We start from the raw sequence: 11638 nt of genomic DNA, 5'->3' as shown, positions 1-11638 counted from the left end.
TGCTGTGTTAGGGCTCCGTAGAGAAAGAGAAAGAGTGAAAGGGAGAGGGAGAGAGAGGTGTTCCAGCCTCTGGTTGGCTTGCTGTCTCCCTCTTTACAAAGGGCCCAGCCACCCATGTCTGAGCAGCCAGTGGACGCTTCTCCCCTCCCAGACCAGCCAGAGGGACTGCAGGACACACACACACACACACACTCTCAGGCAGCCTCCCCTCACTTGCACCCCGATACACAGAGAGAGCACCCCAGCTTGGACCGGCAGCTACTGGATGTGTCACTTGATGTCCCAGAGTTAGCGGAGCATCTCTTCCATACTCTACTCTGCTCTTGTGGACCTACTCTACTTTGACTCTACTCTTCTCCACTTCGAGGCAGAGATCCTAGGAACAGCTGGACCATTAGAGAGACCCTGTATCAGAGCTGTGTGAAGATGCTGCCCTCCGTGTGTGTGCTGGTGCTGCTGGCTGTGTGGCCTGCTGCGGGGAGGAGCAGTGGCCTGCTGAGGAAGCCTGGGCAGGGCGCGGAGCACAGCGGACTGAACTCTCTCCAACACCTCAACATCCAGGTGATTCAGAGCCGGAGTTTCCCTGACCAGGACCAGGACCAGGGGTCTGTGCTGCACATCAGGGCTCCTCGAGGAGCAGCGGAGGAGGACTCAGACACAGATACAGATACAGGGGAGCAACAGTCCACCTTCTCTCACTCCTATGAGAACGAGTTCTTCACGACCCCTAGAGCCACACAGCTCACTAACTTCACTCAGGAGGATGAGGATGAGGCAGAGGCAGAGGCGGGGGCTGAGGATGGCAACCATGGCAACGAAACCGACAGGGGCATCACTCACATCCGCAACCCCCTGTTCCCTGTCACAGACAGCTCCTACAGCGCCTACGCCATCCTCTTCCTGTCTCTGGTGGTGCTGGCGGTGGGAATTGTGGGTAATCTGGCGGTGATGTGCATTGTGTGGCACAACTACTATATGAGGAGCTCCTGGAACTATCTTTTGGCCAGCTTGGCATTCTGGGACTTCCTGGTTCTCTGCTTCTGTCTTCCTGTAGTGGTCTTCAACGAGCTGACCAATAAGAGGCTGCTAGGAGAGGTCTCCTGCCGCCTGGTGCCTTATATGGAGGTGGGTGTGGTTCATATAGAAACACAGTACATGCATGCATTATACAGTATTTTGTTAATGTTAAGGGATCTCCAGACTTAACAATGGTAAGTGCTCTCCATGTTTTATTGTGCATTAGTATTTGGATTATTCATGTCATGTAAAATATTTAAATGGTGACACAGATAGCAAAACATTTGGTAATATGATGTGATAATTGTTGTGAAATGTTTTAATAATAAGTATAAGTTTAACATATACTTATATAAGAGGCTGAATACTGCAATAGTTTATTATAGTTACAATGTTTTTGACAGCTGAGGGAAAGAGAGAATGAGAAAGAGAGATGCCAACAAACTGTCACCAGAGAAAAGCACTCCTCTTTGTAAGATCAGCAGAGGTGTGTTTGGTGAACAGCTCTGAGGGATCAGTCTGAGCTTCAGGTTCTGACCATCCAAACAAAAAGATAGGAGAAGATCTCTCCTTTCTCATAACACCATGGCAACGCCACAACTTCAATACAGTTGTTTTTGCATCTTTGTAGATGAGCAGGTTTAAAAGCCATGCACTTGTTGTATAAGAGCCTTGATTATCTAAGAGAAATGCTTGTGGGCTGCGGGGTTCGGTTCCCATATAGTGAATGCAAAGACTGAGCTACAGACCCCATAATAAGCCTCCTGTTTTGATCTCCTAGGTAACGTCACTGGGCGTGACATCGTTCAGCCTGTGCGCTCTGGGCATCGACAGGTTCCATGCAGCCACCAGCTCCCAGCAGCCCAAGGCGCGTCGCGTGGAGCGCTGCCGCTCGGTCCTGCTCAAGCTGCTGTTCGTCTGGGTGGGCTCCATGGTCCTAGCTTCCCCCGAGCTCCTCCTCTGGCAGCTCAGCCAGGCCGTGTCTCCTACCACCGGGGCCCTGGTGGACTCTTGCTCCATCCACCCCACGTCCCCCTCCACCCTGCCCCTGCCAGACTCCCTGTACTCCCTGCTCCACAGCTACCACCAGGCCCGTATGTGGTGGTACTTTGGCTGCTACTTCTGCCTACCTGTGGTGTTCACCCTGCTCTGCCAGCTAGCCACCTGCCACGTCACCAACGACGCCAACGCCGCGGCCGCCAGCTCCGCCTCCCAGCGTGGCCATGGCGACCGCTCGCCGTCCAAGCAGCAGAAGCAGCAGGTGCAGCAGGTGGAGCGACAGCTGAGCTGCACTGTCCTGGCGCTGGCCGTGGTCTACGCCATCTGCACGCTGCCCGAGAACGTCTGCAACATCGTCCTGGCTTACACGGCCACCTCCGTGTCCGAGAACACCGCCGCCCTGCTGGCGCTGATCAACCACTTCCTGTTGTTCTTCAAGGCATCGGTCACCCCCGTGTTGCTCCTCTGCCTGTGTAAGTCTCTGGGCCAGGCCTTCATGGACTGCTGCTGCTGTTGTTGCGAGGAGTGCCAGCCCGCTGGTTCTGGCTCCTCCCCTTCCCACACAGGCCACTCCCTCGGGGCTGAGGTGAAGCTGAAGAGCACCAACGAGATGTCCTCGTCCTCCATCTTCTTCGACAAGGCCAAGGAGAGCTCCACCATCCTGTCTATCAGCGGCTCCAGTTGAACTGGGCATGCCTGATCCTCCTCCATGCTGTCTCACGCCCTTCTGTCTGTCTGTCTGTCTGTCTCTCTCTCGCTCTCTCTGAATCCTGATCCTTATTTACCTGCATCTGTCTTTCTATCTATTTCTCCCTTCCAGTACTTCAGTCCGTTCAACATACCTAAATACATCCCTTTCCTTCTTCCTTCTCTCTTCTCTCACAATCTTATAACAGTGTTCAGTCTAAATGCAGAACTCCTTTTCCTTCCCTGTCTCCTCCTTTGACACTTCTATTTCAACCCCCCAGGCCTGTAATGTCTTCTGTATTGTCGTTTTCTAGAGCGATGCTAGCTAGCCTGTTAGCCTCCAGCTACTTTCCAGAGCTAGATGCTAGCTAGCATAACTAGCTCCAGCCAGTCCACCCAGTGGAATATATTTGTACAGTCGTTTAAGTTGTTGACTCACAAGCTCAGTCTAGGAGGCTGGGGATACCCGGTCAGTAATGTACCTGTAGAGGAGTGAATCACTCCACAGTGGTGTTTATTCTAAGGATTGTTAGGTCAGCGTAAAACTGAACCAGTCTAGATTGTATGCTAGGTTTAACTAACCTGCCTTCTCCTCTCCACAGGACAGGAAACATGAGTTAATTATGTTTTTTATGACGATGTCACATCACACTGTTTACATGTTCGATAAAACCACGTGACACAGCCAGCCTTGCCTTGCATTAGAAGTTGTCCCCGTCCTCAGTACCCCCACCACTCACCTCTACCTCCCTTACCTTTAGCCAACCCAGTTTTTTGATAATATAATATTTTTCAAATCAAGAATTGGTTGAGACTTGATAGTCATCTGCTGTCAGATGAAAATGCTGTGAAATCCTATTTTAAGCAGAAATTGTTTTATAACTAAGATTAGTTAATGCCTGAAGTGAAGCTGATGTACAGTTTTTGAGAATGTGAATTTAGACTTAAACCAACCAGCTGTAGTAGTCTTTAATTTATCCAATAAAGATTTGTAATGTACTTCATCAGCTTTGATGTTTCCGGGATGTATTTATTCATTTCACTTTTTCATTAATAAACTGAATTTAGAATATTTATTATATTACAACGATCATGGAAGGTCAATCAAAGGTGGGTGATGACATATTTTGGTAATGGCTCTGGGACATAACTAGTAGACAAGTTGGAATAGCATTGCTTCCAATACTGACTGCTCCTTCTATTGATTGTCTTAGTATGTCTCCTGTCACTCATTGGTTTCTCTCTCATTATCCTTTGCCTTTCTCACTCTCTACCCCCCTCTCCTCCACCTCCTTTTCTCACTGAGTTGCTCTCAGAAGGCTTCATTGTCTTCTCCAGACCCATGCCGGACGCCTCTAAGAATATCAATGCTCTCAGACTACAGTTCAGTTGCCAGGTTACAGACCCAACATTCACGTGTGTGTCAGACTGCCAGAACCGGGCGAGCTTCGCCCAGTGTTCCCACCCTGCCCAGTTACCCCGGGCAACCAGGCTCTTTAACCACCCGGACCATCAGGAGGGACTCCATGTTCTGAACTACTTTTCAGTGTTTGTGTGTGTGTGACTGGCAGTTATATTAGTGAAAGGTTATTTAAGAAGATTTTTTTTACGAGTATAAAATGGAAGCAATATGGTATGTTTCCAAAGGAACAAAGGTTTGGGAACGCTCGATTTGAATCCTGATTCAGCCTGAGTTCACTTCATCCGCAGTAGAATGAGGGAACACCCGTGTTCAAACACACACTGAGAGCAAAACAAACAGGAGAGTAGAGGAAGACAGGAACAGATAGCCCTTAGTGTCCTGTTTGGAGTCTGTTTCTGTCTTACAGCATGTTCACTGTGTGCCAGGAGTGAGAGAGGGTGAAAGAGGGACCATGCAAAAGAGGTAGTGCCAAAAAGGAAAAGATAAAGACAGCAAGAGAGAGTGGGAGAGAGATTATGTGGGTGAGGGGAAAACAGAAACAGAGAAAGAGAGAGGAAAAAGAGAGGAGAAAGAGAGAGAGAGAGAGAGAGAGAGAGAGAGAGAGAGAGAGAGAGAGAGAGAGAGAGAGAGAGAGAGAGAGAGAGAATGTGTGCATGTCTGTGAGAGAGACAGAAAGGGAGTAATAGAAAGGGGAGCTCGCCTCATTAGTAGTGGTCAGACAGTTCCCAGTTCCTCTAGCTGCTAATGAGAGGCCAGGAACAGTCTCTCCTCTGTTCCCTTAATGAAGCCACCAACACTCATCAACAGACAGCCCCGCAACCTCAACTCAACCTTCTCACAACCGAGACACAACCTCAACTCTTCCATCTCACAACCTCAACTGTGCTTTCTCACAACCGAGACACAACCTCAACTCTATCTCTCACAACCTTAACTCTGCCTTCTCACAACCTCAACTCTACCTCAGCACAACACTAGCATGGGGTTAAACGTTACCCATGCTGTATCCATGTTCTCACACCCTCACAACCTCTACATCGACACAGAATTTTCATACTCTTGGCACTACATTCGGTTGACCTCAAATGAAAATAAAAGGGATATTATGATTTTGCATGCCATGATCAGTTGTTTGAGCAGCCCTGCTCATCCGTGAACCTCGCTGGAGACATGGCCGACTCATGTAGCACCCAGCGCAGTACAACGTCTGCCCTCATCCAAGGGGAGTCAGTGCTGCATCCTGCTGACTGCTGGGGCTTTGCCCTGGGTGGTGTCAACGCCACATGAATCCACTACTGTTTGTCACCAACAGTCTAAGCAGGGGACATGAGCTGTGTCTTGAACCAAGTGCCCAGTGTTCTGTTGGCTTTGATTTGAGACTATTGGTATTCTGCTGAGGAGACACTGTGAAGCAGGCAGTGAGAGTCCTGTGCTGTGGCTGCGCTGGTTGGCTGGCAGGCTGTTTCTGTGCGTAGAAGCCAACATAGAGAAAGCAGACTAAGTCACACACTGAATGGCTCTTCGTTCTCAGCTCAGTTCAGTCAATGTGTGTGAGTGTGTGTTTGTGTGTGAAGAGTGCATAGGAAGGATTCTCTTCAGGATTCTCTTTGTAGATGTGTGTGTGGCAATTAGCGAGAGAATGTCTGTGTGTGGGCTTGCATGTCAGAGAACGAGGAGGTGAGGCTGTGTGCATGTGTTGTGAGAGATCGCAGTTGTGCCTATGTGAGTACGTGTGGCAGTAACTCCAGTGTGAGTATCTATCAGTTGGAGCATCGTGTTTCTGGTTAGGCTCAATGAACATAAACTAATATGACCTGACTGTCCCCACTCCTGAGGACGACCCAGCCTCTGTCAGCCCTCCCCCCCCCCCCCCCCCCCCCCTGGAGAACGGACAATGTTTGTTTTGTTTGGTGGGAATACTGACAGGGTGGGGGGGTTTGGGGGTGAGAGTGGTTGTCATGACGAGGGTCTGGGCCATGGGAGGAGGAACACAAAAACATCTGAAACAGGAGGCTGGCCCAGGACTTGTGCACACACACACACACACACACACACTTAGACACACACAGACACACACTTGACCCCAACCCACCTTGTTGTGTGGACAGGAAGCCCAGAGCTGTGTGGTTATTGTGGTGTTGTCCCTTCTGGAGGAACAGTTAGTATGTAGGGCCAACCACCCAGAGCCCAGGAGAAAGGAAGGAGAGTGGAGAGGGAGGAATGGAGAGGGAGAAAGCTAGAGGGGAAAAAGCACAGAGGGATAAACTTAGAGAAGAGGGGAAATGAGAACAGACAGGAATGATAGTGACTAGTATTCATCCTGCCAGCCCAGTCTCTCACCACCTCTCTTCTTCACCGCCTCTGACCTTTTTTTTTTTTTACCCTCCAGCCTCTAAATTCCCTAGCCTCTCTGGGTCTCACACCTCCTTGTTCTGGACTCCTTGCTCTGCTTGTCGAGGGGAGGGAGGGAGGAAGCACAGAGGGAGAGGCAGGGTCACAGTCAGAGCCGGTTTGTGTTGGTTTAGGATGAGTTCCCTCACCTGTCATGGGCCAGTTACTCAGGGTGCACTTGGTGTCTTTCAACATTGTACACTTTCCAGCAGTTGTGCAGTATAATCAGGCCAAGTCTGCTGCCCTTGTCTTAAAACATGATCTAAAAATGTTGATCTGATCTTAGATCAGCACTCTGTCTTTCCTACAGCCCTCCATACCGGGTACCATCTCATATAGCTAGTTGGAGGATCTGTTACCGTAGAGATGACCACACACACATCTACTGTCAGCCCCATTGTATGTGTTAGGGTACCCCTACATGCACAGCAGTGTATGTGTTAGGGTACCCCTACATGCACGGCAAGATTAGAATGTAGACCATGAGCTGTGACTGCCCCCTACTGCTCAATATCACACCACACAGTGCTACAAAGCAGGGAAAGATAATTGTTTCTATTCCATGCATTGTTACCACTGGATACTACCACAACAGTACAGGACTATGCACCACACACATGCATGCACACATATCATAAAAGACACCATCAATTAAGTTATTTTCAACATAGTCTTTAGTTAGTATCATACACAAGCATGTCCTATTAAAAACACAACTGAATTGAAACAATAATGTACAAACAGGTTAAAACTGATACAGTATTTACTATATTTGCCATAAAAATAACCATTTATAGTTAATTCTCAAAGGTCCCACAAATACTTATGCCCGAGCATGCAAACAAATAAGTAATGATCCTTGTGTTGTTCCTAGTCAATAATCCATGGTTACGTTTGGCGATGTAAGAAGCAGAGTCATTCATAAATTACAAAATCAGACAGAAGCTTCAATTGTTAGTTGGTATGAGATGTCTAACAGTGTGCTCTGATTGGCTGCCTGCTGTTCATTATAGCCAGCGGCGTTCTCCAGAGTGTGATTATTTTGACACACGGATTGATCGAGGAGGATGGAATTTTGCCTTTTATCTAATGGCATCTTCCAAAGCAAAAATATTCCACCCACCTGGGCTAAACCAGGTTGCGCTCCTATTAAACTGATGGACAGACCTATCACCTGTACCTACATAGAGACTGTTCATAATCTGACTGGCCGTACAGGAGAACAACTTGATCAGCCAATAATAAAGCACGGTACAGAAGATGCTGACCAGTGAAAGAGATGTTGTGTTTTGTGGTTCAGTCGTGAACAACAAACAGCAGATATTGCTTGACCACTTAGGTGACAGGCAGCCATGACAGTGACACAGGACCAGACTAGGGGGCCGGATTTCAATACACTTAAACTGCAACCTTCCTTCCACCCCTCCTTGAGGTCATCACTGATCTAACATGACCGGATAGGCGAAAGCTACTGTATGCCGTACAAAGCTAGTATGAACCATCCCATCATGCGAGATCAGTGATCCCTTCTAGGATGGGAGGATGAAAGGGTACAAACATGGCCTGCGAGCTGCATTTCAGGTAGGGGGACGGAGCATGGATGTTTCTCTGTAGACCGGCTCATCATCCCTAGAGATCAATGACAGAAGACATTCTAGAACTGCTCCTCTCACCCCACTGTAACAACATATCCACATGACTCAGTGACTGACTGAAGGCTCACTGGATCCAAAACCCCTAGCCCCCCCCCCTCCACCCAGTCATCCGCTTTACCCCCTTACTACTACTGACCTGGCTCCTAACTCTTACCACCTAGCCTCCTCCCACCTAGTTCTGGTAAATCTTAGGGCGTTTGAATTACTAGCAACATGCCAGAAGAAGCTGCACAGCCTCTGGTGAGGGGGTGGTAAGAGGTCGGGGTCAGAGTCTAGGGGTTGATATAAAACTCAGCCTCGACTCTTCCCGGTCCCTGCATCTGCTGAAATATGAAGGATTTTGATTTTCTTTCTTTTTTTTTTTTCTTTTTTTTTTTTTTACAGGGCAGCTTAACCACCTGAAGACAAATGCGTGTCACAAGAAGATTATTTTACAAAAACGAAAATGAACAGTGCAAGTAAAAGGTCTTTGCGTTGCCTCAGCGGGAGGGGGGGGGGGGCCTTGGGGCTCTAGCGAAGGGGCAAAGGGCATCCAAAAAAAAAGAGGAAACATTAGAAAAAAAGACAGGGGAGGGGGGGATAGGGGTTATGGACAAGCTGTGGAGGGTAGAGGGATGGGGGTGTTGGTGTTCTCAGGACTGTGTCATAGACGGCCATGTTCTCAAGAGCTCCTCTTGGTTCTGGAGTGCTGGATCAACCACTGTAGTGTGATGTCTGGGGGAAGGGAGACACACAAAATGCAGTGGTTATTTACATTTAGTCATTTAGCAGACGCTCTTATCCAGAGCGATTTACAGTAAGTACAGGGACATTCCCCCCGAGGCAAGTAGGGTGAAGTGCCTTTCCCAAGGACACAACGTCAGTTTGCACGGCCTGGAATTGAACTGGCAACCTTCAGATTACTAGCCCGCTTGCCTAACCGCTCAGCCACCTGACTCCCTACTCTGTTATCACACTGGGAACAGCAGACAAGCTGCCTGGCATGACATAGGGAAATGAAAAGCACTTCCAATGCGAACACTAGTCTACAAGGGAGAGTCAGTCCTATGTCAAGAGAGGAGAGTAGAGTGGGGTGGGTGGAGAGGGAGGGAGGTGGAAAGAAGGGAGATAGGGAGGGAGGAAATCGTGGGAAAGTCGAAAAATAGACAGGTAGACAGGGAAGGCAGGGTATGTGAAAATGACTATAGCCTTACTAACCAATGTTGTCCTTCTCCTTGCAGGAGATAGAGTAGCAACAGATCTCTCTATCCTGGATGGCTGACAGGTTCCTGCACACCAGAGTACACCAGTTAACACCACACATAAACACACACAGAGTTTAAGATGAATCCATTCATAGTTTACATTTTCTCTATCAGCTCCTTCTCATCCAGAGCCCCATGCAAGTCCCTCTTGTTCCCCAGAACCAGCACCTGGGATAGGGACACAGATAGTTGGACATTGGAATAAATCAAAACCAAGGGAGGGAAGCTGAATCTTCAGCTGAGTTATTTGGGTCGAGTTAGCTAACGATGAGGTCTCCAGGTCTTAAGGGGTGGAGGTACAGAGTTGGAGACTCCTGATCAAGGCTCTCGTGGTACCCACAGGTATGCCCTGCAGCTGAGGCTTGTCCAGCAGGTTGTGGAGCTCGTTCTTCGACGCCTCTATCTTCTCTGGGTCTGCTGCATCTACCATGTACCTGCACAAGACACAGATTGATGAATATTAATAATATAATAATAACTAATTGATGATGAGAACTAACTTAACTAGTGGGATAGCGGTGGTTAGATAAAGATGGTTACTCACACAATGGCACTGACCCCTCTGCAGTACCGCTCCCACATACTTCTGAAGCGGGGTTGACCTCCGATGTCCCACAGCTGGAAGACAACACGTGCACACGCACACTGTCAGTGCTCATAAACACACCAGTACTCTTCTATTCGAACAGACATATAAGACTGTGCTACTAACCTTGATGGTTACGTTACCCTTGGTAATCTTCCTCATGTTGAATCCCACGGTAGGAATCATGTCTTCGCTGAACTGACCCGACTAGAAGGAGGAGAGAAATCCAAAAGACACCCGTTAGATTCAGATTAACTGAATGTGAAAGTGTCAATTGTCTCAATTCTCTAATCTCACTGTTCAGACTGCTACTGGTACAGATTTGCTAGTCTGACGGAGCCAGCCTTAATTAAACAATTTGAGTTCGCGTAAACTTAAAAAGTAATGTTTGTAGAAATTACACATTACTGCCTTGGAGATAGAACTAGACAGACAACGATTATCATTTGCAGTTAATGACCAGGTTCTAATAATATTGGATTGCTAGTCTACATCTAGAGGCAAGTTACAGCAATAATACGATTCACAGGTTAAACGACCGAGGTCATTAAAGATTTACGGCATTAGATCATAAATTTAGGAAATGAAAATGGATTGTAAACGTGTAAGATAAACAATATATCTCAAGGCTTTAGTAGCAAGCTATTGCTAGCTAGCTAAATAGAACAACAATGGACACATCAGCTGATGAGTGTCACTGACTTGAGTTACTGGCTAGTAGGAGCAGCACAACAATTAGGCTAGTACTAGTAGGACAGATTTAACGTACCGCAATCACGTTTACGAATGTCGTCTTGCCCGAATACTGGAGTCCAACCAATGTCAACTCCATCTCCTCCTTCCAAAACAAGGCTTTGAACCAGTCAAGGAGCTTGTTAATAAGTGCGATCATCTTGGAAAGGTTTGAGGTGTCACGGCTACTACTATTCCAGTACTGGCTTTCTTGACTGTTGGAGAGGTGGCTACGCTAACTAGCTATGGCTAACCTTACAAAGCTTCAATTTAGCTCACAGTGACAGCACGTCGGAGGACGAAACCTTTTCCAATAGTTTGTTTCTTATGAATCAAGACGAAATTAGACTAGGAACACGAAGGTATTGTGTAATGTAATCTGTATTTTTTTTATATATATCTCAGTTGTTTACAACGCCTTTCGCCTGCCTGTCTGTCGACTCCTTAGAAAGCCAGTTCTTCCTTGTTGGGTGGGGTTTGACAGCGCGCAGCTACAGGAGCTCTGAAAAAAGAGGGTACCCTGGCTCCGTCCGTGGACTTGCTGGACGGCTAGATCCCCCTAGTGGAGAGAGATGTATTGTAGGCCAACCAACCCAGTCAGCCATGGAGAGTTTCCCAGTGGCGATTATCTGTGTTTTTTCAGTAATCTTGTGAGGGTGTTTTTATCCAAGTCTGTACAATTGTGTTAGAATAGTGTATAAGAGCTAATTTTATATACACTAAGTAAAAAGGTAGGCGAAGATACTCCTCCTCAGGACAGGTGAGTTCTACCTCTCAGGTCTGACTCAACAGGTGAACCACCTCAGCAGGGGACTCGCCAGCTCTATTTCAGCCTATCAAACTTTTCATGTATTCATGTACTTACTGTATTCATATTGAAACAGTTAACATATTTCATGCTAAT

At 47.6% G+C, this 11638-nt stretch overlaps 2 protein-coding genes across 2 annotated transcripts; one reads left to right on the top strand and one right to left on the bottom strand.

Moving 5' to 3' along the window:
• Positions 1-162: 162 nt before the first annotated feature.
• LOC134019215 (G-protein coupled receptor 37-like 1) lies at positions 163-3707 on the top strand. Its single transcript, XM_062459868.1, has 2 exons — positions 163-1125; positions 1799-3707. Exons 1-2 carry the CDS (start codon positions 427-429, stop codon positions 2699-2701), a joined length of 1602 nt encoding a protein of 533 aa, XP_062315852.1. The 5' UTR covers positions 163-426; the 3' UTR covers positions 2702-3707.
• Positions 3708-7168: 3461 nt separating this feature from the next.
• On the bottom strand, positions 7169-11204 carry LOC134019213 (ADP-ribosylation factor-like protein 8A). The gene is made up of 7 exons (XM_062459864.1): positions 10772-11204; positions 10129-10209; positions 9961-10034; positions 9757-9850; positions 9517-9584; positions 9370-9440; positions 7169-8886 (listed from the first exon to the last, which is right to left on the bottom strand). Exons 1-7 carry the CDS (start codon positions 10892-10894, stop codon positions 8834-8836), a joined length of 564 nt encoding a protein of 187 aa, XP_062315848.1. The 5' UTR covers positions 10895-11204; the 3' UTR covers positions 7169-8833.
• Between the last annotated feature and the right edge of the window lie 434 nt (positions 11205-11638).

The sequence above is a fragment of the Osmerus eperlanus genome, chromosome 4, assembly GCF_963692335.1.
Source record: "Osmerus eperlanus chromosome 4, fOsmEpe2.1, whole genome shotgun sequence".
Classification (NCBI taxonomy): Eukaryota; Metazoa; Chordata; class Actinopteri; order Osmeriformes; family Osmeridae; genus Osmerus; species Osmerus eperlanus.
The sequence above is the reverse complement of the archived record's forward strand: the minus strand, read 5'-3'. Positions and strand labels throughout refer to the sequence as shown.

Bases quoted from the DNA above. Each gene is read 5' to 3' on its own strand.
- LOC134019213 (XM_062459864.1), bottom strand. From the start codon at position 10,894: ATGATCGCACTTATTAACAAGCTCCTTGACTGGTTCAAAGCCTTGTTT. The intron at 9,585-9,756 runs GTGGGTACCACG...TCCCTATCCCAG, and splicing joins CTCAGCTGCAGGGCATACCT to GTGCTGGTTCTGGGGAACAA. The intron at 9,441-9,516 runs GTAAACTATGAA...TCTGGTGTGCAG, and splicing joins AAGGAGCTGATAGAGAAAAT to GAACCTGTCAGCCATCCAGG.
- LOC134019215 (XM_062459868.1), top strand. From the start codon at position 427: ATGCTGCCCTCCGTGTGTGTGCTGGTGCTGCTGGCTGTGTGGCCTGCT. The intron at 1,126-1,798 runs GTGGGTGTGGTT...TTGATCTCCTAG, and splicing joins GCCTGGTGCCTTATATGGAG to GTAACGTCACTGGGCGTGAC.